General features: G+C 46.8%; 1 protein-coding gene across 1 annotated transcript in view; it reads left to right on the top strand.

Annotated features, from left to right (window-relative positions):
* Nucleotides 1-1,389: 1,389 nt before the first annotated feature.
* LOC139050369 (glucose dehydrogenase [FAD, quinone]-like) overlaps nt 1,390-14,826 on the top strand; it is a 50,351-nt gene continuing 36,914 nt past the window's right edge. The window contains exons 1-3 of the mRNA XM_070526620.1: nt 1,390-2,243; nt 4,697-5,571; nt 12,291-12,493. Of these exons, the coding sequence (XP_070382721.1) occupies nt 5,436-5,571; nt 12,291-12,493 (339 nt within the window). The 5' untranslated portion in view covers nt 1,390-2,243; nt 4,697-5,435. The remainder of the gene's footprint in view (nt 2,244-4,696; nt 5,572-12,290; nt 12,494-14,826) is intronic.

The following is a 14,826-nucleotide window of genomic DNA, read 5'->3' on the forward strand; positions in this document are numbered from 1 at the left end:
CATACATGCGCTGTTTACAAAAAACCCTTACACACTATTGCGCAGGTACGATAACTCTTTGTGGGAAAGGGCAATGGATGGTTTGGACACACAGTTATAGCCAAGCCTATCAATCAGTTCTGCTTCTATAATTTCGCGAGTTATCCTACCTCGGGCTTTTCCCACAATGGAGCAGTCTTTGTATGCTGGAGCACACGTCGAATGGTCGCCATCATCCACCCCGGCAACAGTGTAGCTGCAATGCCTGCAGTGGGCGTCAAGAAACCCGCCCCGCTTTTCTGCTACATTGTACCGGTGTTCCTTCAAACGCTCGTTGAGGCACCTTCCGCTTTGCCCGACGTATTTTTTCCCACACTTTAAAGGAAGGAAGCACCTGTGTGTGTCACGTCTCACCTTCGTCCTTGTCTTTTTAACGCGCTATAAGCCTCACGATGTCTTACCAACAAGCCCAAATCACTGCTTTACAGCATTTGGATGGACAAAATTCAATGGCACCAAAATTGATGGTGCCACTATTGATGGTCGAACCCACGGTCATTGGTGTTAATTAAGGCAAAATTAGTTAAGACTCTCGAATGCATGACTTTGGTGGGAGAAAACAAGAGGAAGTAACAATGCGTTCTAATAGGAATGTCAAGTGATTTAACGAATGTCTCGTTAGTGCACACGCTTTCGCCGTCATTCTCTTTACTTTATGCTAAGGTGACTGTGAACTTTTTATACATTATTGTAGATCGCTGATATAGATTATTTATGCAAGACGAATGCTTCGCTTATCATCATTATTGATTCACCTTTAAAGGCTTCCTGCGCACTATTACAGAGAGGGGGCGAGGACAAATACGATATACGTGTGGCGACTGCATCAAAAGAAGACAAAGCAGGAATTCAGTGAACAACTAATGAAGTATGCAAAAAAAAAGATACGTTTCTATAAGAGGTGGCGCGGTGAGTGAGCTAATGTGATGGCGTACTAATGACGTTTTAAAGGTTCAGTTGCTGTAAAAATATCACTCCTGGTGCTAGTCTGCTAATTCCAGATAAATGGGCATGCCTTGAGTATCGACCGACCTTAGTTCCCCAGTTGCAGCAGGTGCGTAGCGGAAACACACAAAATGTTTATATTAGAGTATCAGTTAATGATAAGCTAAGTAGTAATTACTATGAGTTTTGGGATTAAAATAGCCGCTATTATGTACTGCCGGAAAAAAAATTATCTCATGGCATTTTCATATAAAATTTTGGCGCATATATCTTGTTCCATTCAGAGTGTAAAGGGACAAAGCATTAGTTCAAAACTCGACCGTCATGCTTTGTTCGTCAGAGGCACGTCCCTGTGTGAAGCTCTAAAATAGGTTTCTTTTCGTATTCTAAAATTGCGCACTGTGAAAAAAAAAGCGTGACAGACATCTCGAAGACGTTGCTCGACAACGGCGGTGGAACTGCGTACCACCGGCTGACGGCGTTGTCACCTGCTTGTCCGCGAAAGGACAGAGAAACGGCACGCACACCGTCGCTCACTCTCACGTGTAGGATTCAAGCAGGCCGCGGCTTCTTCATGGTCCGGCTCCACCCGTCTCGTACCACTGCGCAGCGAACGCAAAGCGGGCGCGAGTCCCGGCGTTTCTCATTGTTGTCTCCGAGGTGCCCTCAAGCCGGTCGCACTTAAGCAGCCAGTCGAAACGAGACGACTGCTCGCCGTGACCAACATTTCAGTTACGCGGCTGTTCGCAGGCCTTCTGCATCGCAACACTCGCGCTGGCAGAAGACACCTAGCTAGCTGTGTGTGACGTCACCGTGACGCCACCGTGACGCCAGAGACCGTCGGCGTCCCCAGCAGCCACTGAGGGGCGAGGTCGGTGGTGGCGGTTACGGGTTACGTGGGGCCATCGCGTCTTTCGCCAAATTGCGGATCACGTCTCTTTCGTGGCGCACGCGAGGAACGCATGGATGCCGCCGCTACGACGAAAGGGAGAGCGCTCTCTCGTATCAGGATCTCGCGAATCGAAAGCAGCTCTGTCCTAGATAAGTCCTTGCCGCTTTCGCGCAAGAGACGAAGGACCCGGTGACCTGCAGGCCGGGACGATGATGTCATCCGCAAATAGTGGTATCGTCAGAACGGAGGTGCCACCGCACTTGTCAGCGATCCGCATGTCGTATTCGGCGCCGAGGTCGTGATGAAAGAAGCAGGACGGCCGAGTTCTTCGGCATGAGTGGGCGACAGAAGCTGAAACGACGCTGTGGTAAGTGAAGCCGTTATGTCTACTTCTTTGAAAGCGTGATGAGTACCCCGTATATTACGTCTGTCTAGCTTGTATGTACCTTTTCCTGACTGCTTCGAAAGCAGCAGTAACAGGTCAATGTTAATATGTAGTGCAGTATTACTGCGAAATAGTGTTCGTTTTTGTGCATACGTATTCCTGTCTGTTAAAACCCATGGCCTCTAGCAGGACCTGCACGGTGCTTTCTATTATGTAGACGACAATAACTAACAATTCCTTCTGCAAAGCGGACAGAGGCTCACAGTGCTAGACGAGTTGAAGGCGTTATAGGGAGCTTGCCCACGACACCGCTGAGTGAAAAGTTTCCTGCTTTTGTGCCACAAATTATTCCTATTTTGTTCCCTTGAGTAGACGAGAGAGCAGAATAGATGTTGCCGCTGTCAAAGGGTTACCGTCAAATTTCGCAAGCACAATGCGTATTATAGAAACGTTGGTGCGCGGTCTAAACGTAACTAAATTGTATTTTCACTTCATTTTCTTTCAATCAGAGGTAATCGTAGCGACAGCCTTATTGCGTCCATGAAGACAGCAAAGGCAAACCTGATTTTCATGATGGGTTACTGTGTGAAAATAAACGTAGGCGCAGATATTCGTGTCGTTGTAATTCCATAGCGTGAAAAATTGTCATGAACGGCTGCCACACCCCAATGACAGTTCAACATTAGTTTATGTACGCAGCCTAACTAGCCACAATATTGTGCGAAATAAAATTGCTATTCTTCGGCCATTTCTTTCCAATCTCGATATTCCGAAATTTCTGAAGACGGCATCGTATTGGCCCTGGAATATGGGTGTGTGCAAAAGTTCTCAACCCAGCCGATTCCTCTAACTTGTCTGCGATATCACTTCAGGTTGTTGACTAACGTGTCCCCATTTCGAGATAAAAATACTAATTGTTTCAACCATACCGTAAAAACATCGTTATTCTTTTTTGAAAATCTGTACCTACTCCCATTAACGAAAAATGATATTTTTAATACGTGTGCTCCGTGCCCTACGGAAACTGTTTGTCGTGCTAAATAGATGTTAAACAGCTACATTTGTACTTACACCATGGATGCACACGAGGACAAGTGCACATCGCAGCCAGCTATTGTAAACATCAGCACAAAACATTGCGGGGTTTAGCGCACCGGAGGGCTCCGGAATCATTTTCGGCCACCTGAGGTTCTTTAACGTGCACTCGAAGCACAATACACGAGCGGTTTTGCAATCCGCCTCTATCAGAATGTGGCCACGGTCGGGAATCGCACCAGCGACCTCGCGCTCAGCACTGCGACGCCATCGCCACTGAGCCACCTGGGGCGCAAAATTTTCAGTGGTTAGGAGAGCGTCAGTCCAGGAAAGTGCCCATCCCATTCATGTAGTTCCCCAGCAGCCACATCCTCACCCCCTTCCCGGCCCCAGGCTTAACAAATGGGGCTTCAAGCTTATCTGAAATATTGTCTTTTGTTTAAAATTGAGCGATAATTTGGCACGCGGAATGTTTAGCCAAGTGAAGAGAGAGCGAGAGAGACGGGGAGTTGTTTAATGAACGAAAAAACAGAAACGTTTGCAGGAGAAGCCGAGTCAACTGCCGGCATCGAATGCGATGCTTTAATGGGTTGAAAAACGGGAAAGCGAGGTGGCAAACGGGCTGACAATTGAATACGCACGTTTTTAAACACTGGCGAAACACAGCGCGAATGTAATGGCGTGGATAAAAAAAAGTAACATGGCAGAAGCTTAAATAAACAAGAACAAGAATTACTGTTACGGCCATAGTCTCAATAATCGTAAGAAAGTAAGGCTACGCCTGCCATATCAGTCAGAGTGGACAAGATGTCGATTGTGAATCTACATAGTGTGCCATGATAGGCTCATATCATATGCAAATTAAAAATAAACTACATTCATTGCTAATGAGAATAGCAGATAACGTAGGTAGAAGGTAGGTGTCCAAGCACTGTTTCTACTGCGAAGGCTCCTAGGAAAATGTCTGCTTTTTTTTGGAACATTCACTGCATAAATCGTCAGCTTCGCAACAAAATTTGTCTCCTTCATATTCTGTTTTCTAAGTAAGACAACGAACGGAAAAATAGTACTTTTGACACAATAGAAGGGATTACTAAAACCAAGGAAAGACCCAGTAGTTTTAGTTAGTAATTTATTCAGATAATCGAGACGTCGCACATTTCAGCGGTGAGGCCAAATAATCACAGAGTTTCGCTATTCTGGGTAATTTCCTTCTGGATCAACTCGAGGACTTTCTAGCAACCTGTATATAGCGAAAATCCAATAAGCATGTGCGAAAAACTTTATTTCACCGCATGACAAAACCACCATATATCGACAACTACGTGAATTCGTAATCATGATGCATTGTGCTTCCACACAGTACAACTTGCACTTGACGATAATCTTTATTCTTGCAGGTGCATCAACCATGTTGGATCCTGACGCCGCTGGAAGAGAGGGACAACTCACCCCTTAATTATTGCGTCCCTGTTGACCGCCAAGAATGAATGGAGACTCATACAAAAAATTCGCGAACTCCACTTTATTTATAAAGGCTGGAGCTTACAGCACTCAGTTCCTGAATACTGAGACGTGGCTTGCTTAGGTACAACCTAAATTTAGCTTTGGAACGCCGTAGTTGGCAAGACACTCGACCGGTACACTGGGCTCAGACTGGACTGAACACTTAGCCTAAACAAATGCGGTTTCGAAAAGAATACGCGGCATTGAAAGCTACCATGGGACCTGCTCTACCAACGCGATAAAATACTGTGTGAGGCCCTTCAGCCAACACAAAATCGCCAAGCGATCATTTGCACCGGAGCAGACGACGAAGCACCACTTCTGAGAGCTTAGCATGATCGAATCAGCGTTGCCTTGATTCGGCTGCACTGCTGCCAGTGTTTTGCGGAGACGAATCCTGTTTTCCGTGGCTCGTTGACTCTGCTGGAGTTTTGTATCGCACCCAGCACCCTCAGTGCGAGAGAAATAGCACAGACCCACAATGTTCGCACGCAAGCAAAACAAGTTTCTGCGAAGGATCGGTGCCAAGTGCCATACGGAATGTCTACTGGAGAGGTGACAGTGTTGGAAGCGTCGTTTGGAGGCGCTATCTGAAGCAAGCCTGGCTTGTGTTTTCCGACGCGGACCGTCGCCATGCCATCTACAAAGTTCCTCTCGCTCCTGCCGATGGCGTTGATGCCCTTCTACGCAACCCTGCTGTTCAAGGCGGTGCACCACAAGACGCCGCTGGTGCGGCTCACGTTTGAAGACGAGTATGATTACATTGTGGGTGAGTTTGCAACGGTTTTACTCATGTTTCTCCTGATATCTCAACTAAAATGGCTTAGCAGAACTTGTTCTTGGGGTACTCGGTCCATATCTAAAGCTATAATTATAGCGTTGAAGGACGGACACAAGGAAGGTGACGGGACGAGCGCTACAATCGCCACAGGCTTTGTCACCTAAATTGTGCTAACGCCATGGTTATTCCTTTATATTACCTAATCTAAATTACTTAGTGTTGTGTTTTCTGCGTCTCAAATGCAATTTCATGATCTCATATGTCAGGCCTAAACATTTCAAGTCTCAAAAATTTAAGATTGGCGAACTAAAAATAACTAATGTTACGAGCTCTAACTTCTCGAGTGGTCACATATGTTGTCATAAGCGCCTTGATGGGGGCTTATGGTATATTGTGGACTACATGAGGTTTTTCAAGGTGCACACAAATCTCGGCACAACGTTGAAGTTTAAATAGACAACAGGGTTAGAAATATTGCTGTACCATATCGTTTTCTGCATAAGATAGCATTTTTTATGTGTGGCTGAAACGTAAACGTGTGAACAGATACACCGGGAACCTTCTTTTCTGTATACACATAGTTTCATGATTTCCACAACAAACATTTCAGTCCTCAGCATCACGTTTCTGTAAGATTTGCTTTAGCATTTGCGCGAACATTAAGGGAAGCTTTGATCCACACCGCGACTCTTCAAGTAGCGTTGGAGTTGCCCATTTTGTTTTTTATAAACGTATTCCCTCAGCGCGAACTAAGAGCACACCATGCCGGTAATTTATAGCTAGCATAATATTTTCTAATACATTTTTTTGAGCGTCACCTAGGAGCCAGCATTCTCTCACCTAACGCAAACGCAAGACGGACAGGGGGAGGGCACGCCAAATACCTTCATCGCTGCCCAAGACTGTTAGACTACAGCGACGAGAAATTCCATCGAGCATAGTTAGCGATTAGCTTTCTGCATGTGCATCGTTGTGTAATATACTCAGGCGTCAACTTTTTCCATTCATGATGTTATTAACATATCTAAATACTTCAAATGCGATGTTCTACGTCTCAAAGGCACAATATGGTAGTGAATTGCGCCATTTACGGGTTACAGATTAACTTCGACATGTGGGATTCCCTAACGCGCACTCAAAGGACAAAGCGCGCAATCGGTTTTGCAACCTGGCTTCGAAAAAACGCGGTCGCCCATGAAGCCGAAAATCGAAAGCAACCTGACGTCCCCTGGGTTCCCCAAGAAAACGTTCCCAAGTGCCCTGCCCGCTGTCTGTAGAATGCATACTCGAGTGAACTCTCATTCCAGTCATCCGCTGGTTTATCTTAGTCACCGCGTATGGCAGCTCCGTAACCATGGCGTTGCGTTGCGTTGCTAACCAAAATGTTAGCTGGTTCGATCGCGGCAGCGGTGACTGTATTCTGTTGTGCGGGCAGAAAGCAAAAAAATAAAAACGCTTGCGTACCGGGCATTTTGTACACGCTGAAGATCTGTGGATGGCCAAGATTAATCGCCCGCTACTGCATTCCTTACAATCAGTGGACGTATCTGCGGTGATCGCTTTCGGCGATAGTGTCGCCTCGGTGACAGTATCGCCGTCAGACACGCGCTGACTGGCTGGTTGGGCAAAATCGGATGAACTGATTGGCTGATCGAGGACTACGTCACGCGAAGGCGATAGTATCACCAACGTGATCGTCACAGAATACATCCTCAGATTGTCGTTGTGGCACGTAATACCTAAAATAAATACTTTGTCTGAGTGTGTGATTCCCGCAGATCTGGTGACAGAGGCAGCAAAACGCCCTCATCGAAGTTCAGAAATGCCAGTTTAAAACTCGGGTCTTGCGCGCGGATCCGTTTCGTGCTCGGCTGGGCGCGCGTCCTTTTTGGAATATTTTTATCATTGCTGATGTCGGTTAAGTGGTACTCTCAGTGTCGAAAAATATATGATATTCTAATGCACCTCCTGTCTTACATATGCGTGTATCTCTGGAGGCTCGCTTCGTTGCGCGCGCTATGTTCACTGCATTGCTCAAGACACGCGCCGAAAAGTGACGAAGCCAGCGTAGCGTTCAACCGTTCTCGGGCGTGCAATACATGCGCGGGAAGCTTAAAAAAAGGAGGAAGACGCTTTAGACACCCGAGCACAGAAATATTAAATTTCCACACGGTAGCCAAGACGCCATCGAGACTCTTGCAATACGCCGGCGATCGCGGTATTCGAAAACGGGGCACGCCTGCAATTCGAAAATGCGATGCACATTCCTCACTCGGTAGCGTCATTTTTTTCTTTACTCGAATATAGATACTTGTTGCATCATTTACTTCAACCCTTTCCTTTCACTGAGGGAGTGCTCCGTTGCGTCATTCATCAGCTGATATTGTCCGTTCTGACCAGAGGAGTCGGGCGTTTACTCAGCCTTCATCGTTTGCGCTGTTTGTTCTCTACCAAGTACGTTTACTTTACCACTTTGTCTGGTTGCTTCCCAGTGGGTGCTGTGAATGAAAAAAAAACAAGAAGTCGCAGTTTTGCCCCAGAAGGCGAAGCATCGATGCCATGGCAAATTAGTAGACAATAATAATAAGCAAGGATATTAGTTTGATCGGCTGTCTAAACTCGCAAACACTCGCTTACTAAGTTAACAAGCAGGGTGTCAGCGTGCACAGGTACACATCACACTCGATGACCATGGACACTAACTATCAAAACGCTGGCGTGAGGAAGCATGGCAGCAGTAGCGAGCGAAGGGCTGTCCATCACATCAGCGCAAACTGAGCGGCGAGAACACAGCACACGCAAAGCTACGAGCCGTCGGCGACCTAGACAGTGCCCCCAATGCAGATCGCTATCGAGATAGAGCCCGCGCGCCATACGCAGTTGCTGCCGAAGTACAATGCCCTCTCTCTACCTCCCCTCCTCCCGGTTCCTAGCACGCGACGGAAGACGGCACGCTTCCTCCCCGCTTTCCTTCCATCTCGCACGCGAGATTGAGGCGCGATTGTCTGCTCGTCTTCGCACGCTTTCACTATTCGCATGCTTTCACTCGCACATACAGCGTACGGTGCGCGGCGACGGTGTTATGACCCTTTGACTTTATACGGAACACCATAGCGAAGGCGACACTAACGGAAGAAATGTGCTATTAAAAATAGACGAAAACTAACGTTCGTGACACATTGTGATGTATACACAATAGAAACAACTGCTATCGTTAGCAGTTGTCAACTCGTACAAATGGAAATCAAATATCCGCAGCTCTAGCAGGCCGTGTAAGCTATATAGGCGTGGGAAACATATTGTAACATGCAGCCATGTCGGTCCTATTCGCAAGTCTGGCACGTCAGCAGACGCAATGCACCAGCCGCGTTGCACTGTGCTGTCGAGTCGTTATATAATTTGAATCGTGAATTACGCATCTCTGTTCCCTGAAGAAACCGCTCTTAATTCTTTCGGAACTACATGACGTGATGGCGCACTGACTGTGGCATTCTGCCGCTGAGCGTCAGGTTGCGGGTTGGACTGCCGGCCGCGGCGGTCGCATTTTGATGGAGACGAAATGCAAGAACGCTCGTGTGCTTGGACTTAGCTGCATGCCGCATTACGTTGGTACTGCCTTGTTTAATTGTAACAGCGCTTAGCTTTCGTGCCTGCGGTCAAACACGGGCGCTTTTATGCGAAGCATACTAGCCGCACAACCACGCTCTTCTTTGCTGCGCCGCGCCCGGCCGCGTAGCTACCATATGACGTCATAACAGCTGCAAAAGTGGAGGCTCAACTCGTGCGCTCGCTTGCGGCCGCGTAGCTACATAGCCGGGTCTCAGCTCGTGCGCTCGCCTGCATGAGTTGTTTCTTCGTCTAGCCGAACCAAATATAGCCAAGCAACAGCAGTTCACCAGGCTAAACAGTGCTTCAACAACTAAAATAAAGGCTAGTATGCTTCGCATCCTGGGCTTAACCTTAGCTAAGCCACAGCCATTTTTTACAATTGGCTTTATAAAATGCCTACACGGCCTGTCGTCAGTCCAGTGTGACTTGATGAGATTGAAAATGACACGCACTGCTTAGCATTCACAGTTGCAACGTAAACTGAATGGTTGCGTAAATAATCATCATTGGGTCTGAGTATCCTGCAGCTCACGCCAAGAATAACCAAACCACTGATTGATTGTTTCAATAATTAATTGTTCAGTTGATTGATTATTGAGTGAGTGAGTGAGTGGTTGATTGACTGAACGATTCATGCGTTTTAACGTGCCATAGCAACTCTTGTGCTATGAAAGACACCGGGGTGGATAGCTCCAGATTAATTTTGACCTTCAGAATATGAACTATGCTGCGGTAGCCGGCTCAAGCTCGATCCTTATCCTTTCCAGACGCTGTGCGCGCAATCGTTCACGCCAATTTAGTACATCAAAAGCAAAAGGAGTTGACGAAAATGATTATTTAAACATTGGGTATAAAAGCTGATACAGTGCTGATTGGACCTGCACTAGACGTTTGGATATTCAAACAGCAATTTGTTATTTGCTTTACTCACATGCATTACAATGTCATTGATGGTATCTGTAACCACCTTTACTCAATTATTCGCTTTGAGGGACCTGTTGCATTAAAAAATAAATAAAACTATTGACAAAACTGAGCTAGAGGCTGGTTTTAGCCTGGTGATAGACGCTGACAATTGCTCCGTTGACATATGCAAAATGGAACTCAGTTACCTTTCTTGCATGCTGACAACACCCCAAATAGAATTGTCAGTTAAGGGAATCATACGCAGCAAAGATATGTTCACGAAAGCTTGCGCAGCAACTGGTATTGTAGGATAGTTTCTCCTTTATCCACAGTATATTCATGTGTATACGGACCGATCATGCCTAAATATTTTGTTTGCATCCGCATTTATCAAGCAGGGCCTGAAGTCAGAACAAACGTTTAAATTATCTAGAGTGTCACCTTCTGCCGTCACCAAACTATTTGCAATTGTTTGTGCTTGGCGCTGTATAGTGTCAGCAGAGATCGCACCGACATGCGTTATTTCAAGTGATTCACAAGCGGCACTCACGTCCGTACATAGCACAGACCGAAATGCATTGAATACGCATTTAGTACATTAAATCTCTCAATGATCACACAAAAGGCGGCACTATAAATTACATAGTGGATACGCGTCTCAGTGGATACCAGGGCACTTCTTGGAAACACTGTGGCAGATGCTGCTGAAAAACAGGCGCACGAAGAGCAAGGATATTTTAAATCTACCTCTTATTCGGAATGAAGCCCGCCTGCTGGTGCGAAGATATCTTGTCGATTTAGAACAAACACTTCGTTTGATCAGAAATCGAAGTGCTTAGGCTCATTCTTTAAAAACCCGAACATTGCACTATCCACCCCGTCAAAGTGCAGCGACAATAGACATTTTGCGCCTTTATGGCACCGTCTACAGCTTAGCACAGCATATGCGCATCAGTTTGTGAACGTAACTTAAGGCGCTGCTTGTCTGTAGTCCCATTGTAGTCACGCTGACGAAGATGCGAACACCTCCTTCTTGAGTGTATGGCGCCCACGATACACTCAACGGAGTATCGTGCCCACAACACGATACTAGGTGACGAAGACTAAAGACATATTGTTACCTGACCGTTGGCCATTTACTCTTGAAAAAAAAAAGAAACATGTGGTCCATGGTCAATAATGGAACTACAAAAAGAAAAGTGACTTGTTGCTTCTAAACTCTGCATGAAAAAAAAATATTAGGCTCATAGTAAACGGTCGTGGTTGAGGCCACCATTATTTTATTTTATTACCATTTCACAATAAATCGTATATGTGTAGCTCACGTTTGATTGTGTGTTGTTTATGTGTTTTGTTACCGTAGACACGCGTACATACTTCAGCCGCGTCATCTGCAAGGCTTTCAACCTATGGGCATTTTGCGAGACTCTCTTGTGCGCTTTTACTTGTTTATGGAACTGTGTGCGACTCTCTGAGGGTCTCTTATGAGTCTTCCTTTACTACTGTTCGGTGCTGCTATTGTTTCGCATAGCTAACTGTTTACAGCGCTTTTCAGTCATTACGTATTCTCAGTTTATTGCGAACAGGATTAGACGGCACCAATAAAGGGGCGAACTTCTCATTCAGTAACATATAAAATATGTAATATCAATAACACATAAAATACTTATAGCAATGCCCTTCGTTTTAAACTGCAGCGTGCCCAAAATACGAAGGAAATAGGTAAGTTAGCAAACAGGTGCTCCACTTGCCCATGTCCTTCCGCTCGTATGCGCGCTGCAGTTTACCACTCAATAATTACGAATTCGCCCAACTTACACTTCTCACAGTGTTTCACAGTTTCAGTTCACCGTGCCGTACCTCATGCCTTTGTTTCAAGTGGCTGGATAGGCGCTTTTCAAGTACGCTAGACATAAGATAGCCGAAGTTTTCATGTCGCACGTTCGTTGTGGAGAGTTATCGCGGGATGTTCACATTCTGTAAACTTGAAAAAAACTTACTAAAAATGACGAATAATTATTGCATTCTGGCCCTTTAAGTTTTTCGTTATTCTAAGGGAGCAAGAAAGGTGGCAAAACAAAAATTTAATTTCACAGAGTTAGTTGGTGCCTGAAGTGGCTCTCGCGCAATGGGATCTCCATTCCCCTTTTGCTTTCACCGTTGCCATCGGCCATCCTACAACGCGAGAGCAGTAGGTGGTGGTTCAGCCGGTGCCGTGGTGGCTAGTCGCCTTTCCGAAGACTCCGAAGTGAGCGTCCTCCTCCTGGAAGCCGGCCGGGTGCCCAACTTCTTCCTCGACGTGCCACTGCTGGCGGCCGAGATCCAGCAGACCAAGTTCGACTGGGCCTACCTCACCGTGCCCCAGGAGGCTGCCTGCTTCGGACTAAAGAACAGGGTATGCGCGCACGCCTTCTCTCCTCAAAAGAAATCGCGACAAAAACTAGCACCAGCAGGGGTAATAAATGGTCAAGCAGTGGTGGAACAAGAGATATCTCTCTGGGCGGAGCCAAAGCTTTGTCAAGGAGAGTTCTTGAAGCCAACTCCCGTACTAGAACGTTCCTCCACTGAACACTCCGCCTTCACCCAAGGAACCCGATGGTAAGTGGTAAGATTAAGAGTTCTCATGACTTCAATTAATTCATTGTGCCGTTTGTCACGGTCTTCGCGGGGCGGCCCGGGTCTCAACTCAACTTCGCGGCGGCCCGGGCCCGGGTCTCAACGTCTCGGCAGAGCAGGATTGTTTTCACGACAAATACGCATTCGAGCGTAAATCACACGTGGGCACGGGAGGACGAGCAAGTAAATGTTGTTGGCGCGCTTACAATGAAAGGAAGCAGTTTTACCAACGTGCACGTAAAACAAGAGGGGGATTCATGAGCGATCGCACCTGAGCCGGTGTACCATGCCCACTAAGGGCGCGCAGGAGATGTTGGTCTTTCAAGCGCTGCCGTGACATTGATGTCAGCGACGATGTTGCTAGCGTGGTTCCGTGGACGCCGACGTTGGCGCGCAGATTAGGCAGACAGCACTAATCGTCGTAGTCCTTCGCCGGCGTCGATGACGGCACAGGCGACGTCGTTGCAGGAAAGCTGGCAGCCTCACCACGCGTGAAACAGGTGCCGTCAATAATTCGGAACTGCACGTAAAACAGGAAGGCATTCACGAGCGACCTCATCTAGGTCGCTCTCCCGTGCCCACTGTTGTGGCTGTCAAGGTGTCGTTTCTTCGTCCCCGCAAGACGAAGAAACGATTTGTTTCTTCGTCATTTGTTGACTCGTTTCAAGCCGCTGCTACTCCAGCAGACGTCCATAATCTAGTCTCACAGGCAGTTTCAAAGGCCGTTTCGGATGTCAAAACCGTCTACGAAGCAGGAGCAAAAAGGGTTTGGGCGGCAGTATCGGAGGTTTGCGGCCACAGTATTTGAAAAGGCCTCTGTCGCAGTTTCCACTGCTGTTTTGGAAGCAGTCAAAATCGAAAACCTGGTGCTAAACTGCTGCCTTGACGATCTCGAGGACAGACCGGGGCGTGGTAACCTGCTATTCTACGGGCTTTCTGAAACCCCAACAGAATCATGACAACAGTCCCTGGCCCATGTTCGTGATCTGTTGTCCCGGTATTTTAGCATACATTCAAAGGATGATGCAGTCTGTCGTGGGCACTGATTGGGATTAAAACTCCGTCGAATAACAACTACATTTTCGTCCGTTAAGGTAAGACAGACCATCCTTTCTCAAAAAGAGTGTGCTGCCCCGCGCGACCGTGTAGTTAGAACGCAGTCGGAGCAGTTCCAGCTCACTACAATGCCTTGATATTGCACTCATAGTCCATATTGTGCTCGTAGCGTGCTCGTAGTGTGAGTGCCGCACATATGAAACAGGTGGTGGATGCAGACGGCAGAACAATGTTTTTTCTCCGCCAGTGAGCTTAGCGTTGACGGTGGGTCTACCTCGCTTTGTCGCTTACGCAGCCAAATGCACTCCGGCCACCCTGGTGAACCTCTAACCCTACGCGTACCTGGCGCTCATATGTCGTCAGCGGCACAGCACGACGGCGGTGCGAATGCTCCTCGAGTGTCCGTGTAATTGATATCGCAATAAAAGTGCTGGAAGCCCACTTGTTGATGTGATTCCACTCCAGTTATGATTAAGTGTGGCCGAACGTACGTGAACCGTGACTTGCGCTTTAGAAAAATGCAGTTATAGCGGACTGCAAGAAACTGCCGAACAGAACAACGAACCGATAGTTATTTACTGAATTCATTAAACATACTCGTTTAGTGTGCGTCCAGCAGCCTTTCATTTAAAGAACATTGCAGTCAGTGCTATTCAATCGAATACGCCACTTATTTTAGGTTCTCTTACAATACTTCAAAAGGAATGTTTGCGGAGGTCGCTTAAATACACGTGCAAGTTAGCCAGCTCTATGCCCTTTAAACGACGCTGTGTCACTTTGCGCCTCAAAGTAAGCGTCTTACTTTTCCACATACAGTGGACCGGAAAGTGTTAAGGAGCGTTGCAGAGAAGTTCCTACTAATTTGGAATAAAAACTCACGCGCGGTAACAGTAATGCCTCAATATTCTCATGAAATGCAATTGTAGGCCGCAGGTAAGACCTGTCTGCTATCCACATCGATCCTGCGTCTTTCGCGTTATTAAATCACTAATAGGTTCGCGGAATGTCGAAGGTTTTAATAAATGAAACTTTCTACATTTTAATATTACTATTTAC

The sequence above is a fragment of the Dermacentor albipictus genome, chromosome 10 (assembly GCF_038994185.2).
Source record: "Dermacentor albipictus isolate Rhodes 1998 colony chromosome 10, USDA_Dalb.pri_finalv2, whole genome shotgun sequence".
Taxonomy (NCBI): domain Eukaryota; kingdom Metazoa; phylum Arthropoda; class Arachnida; order Ixodida; family Ixodidae; genus Dermacentor; species Dermacentor albipictus.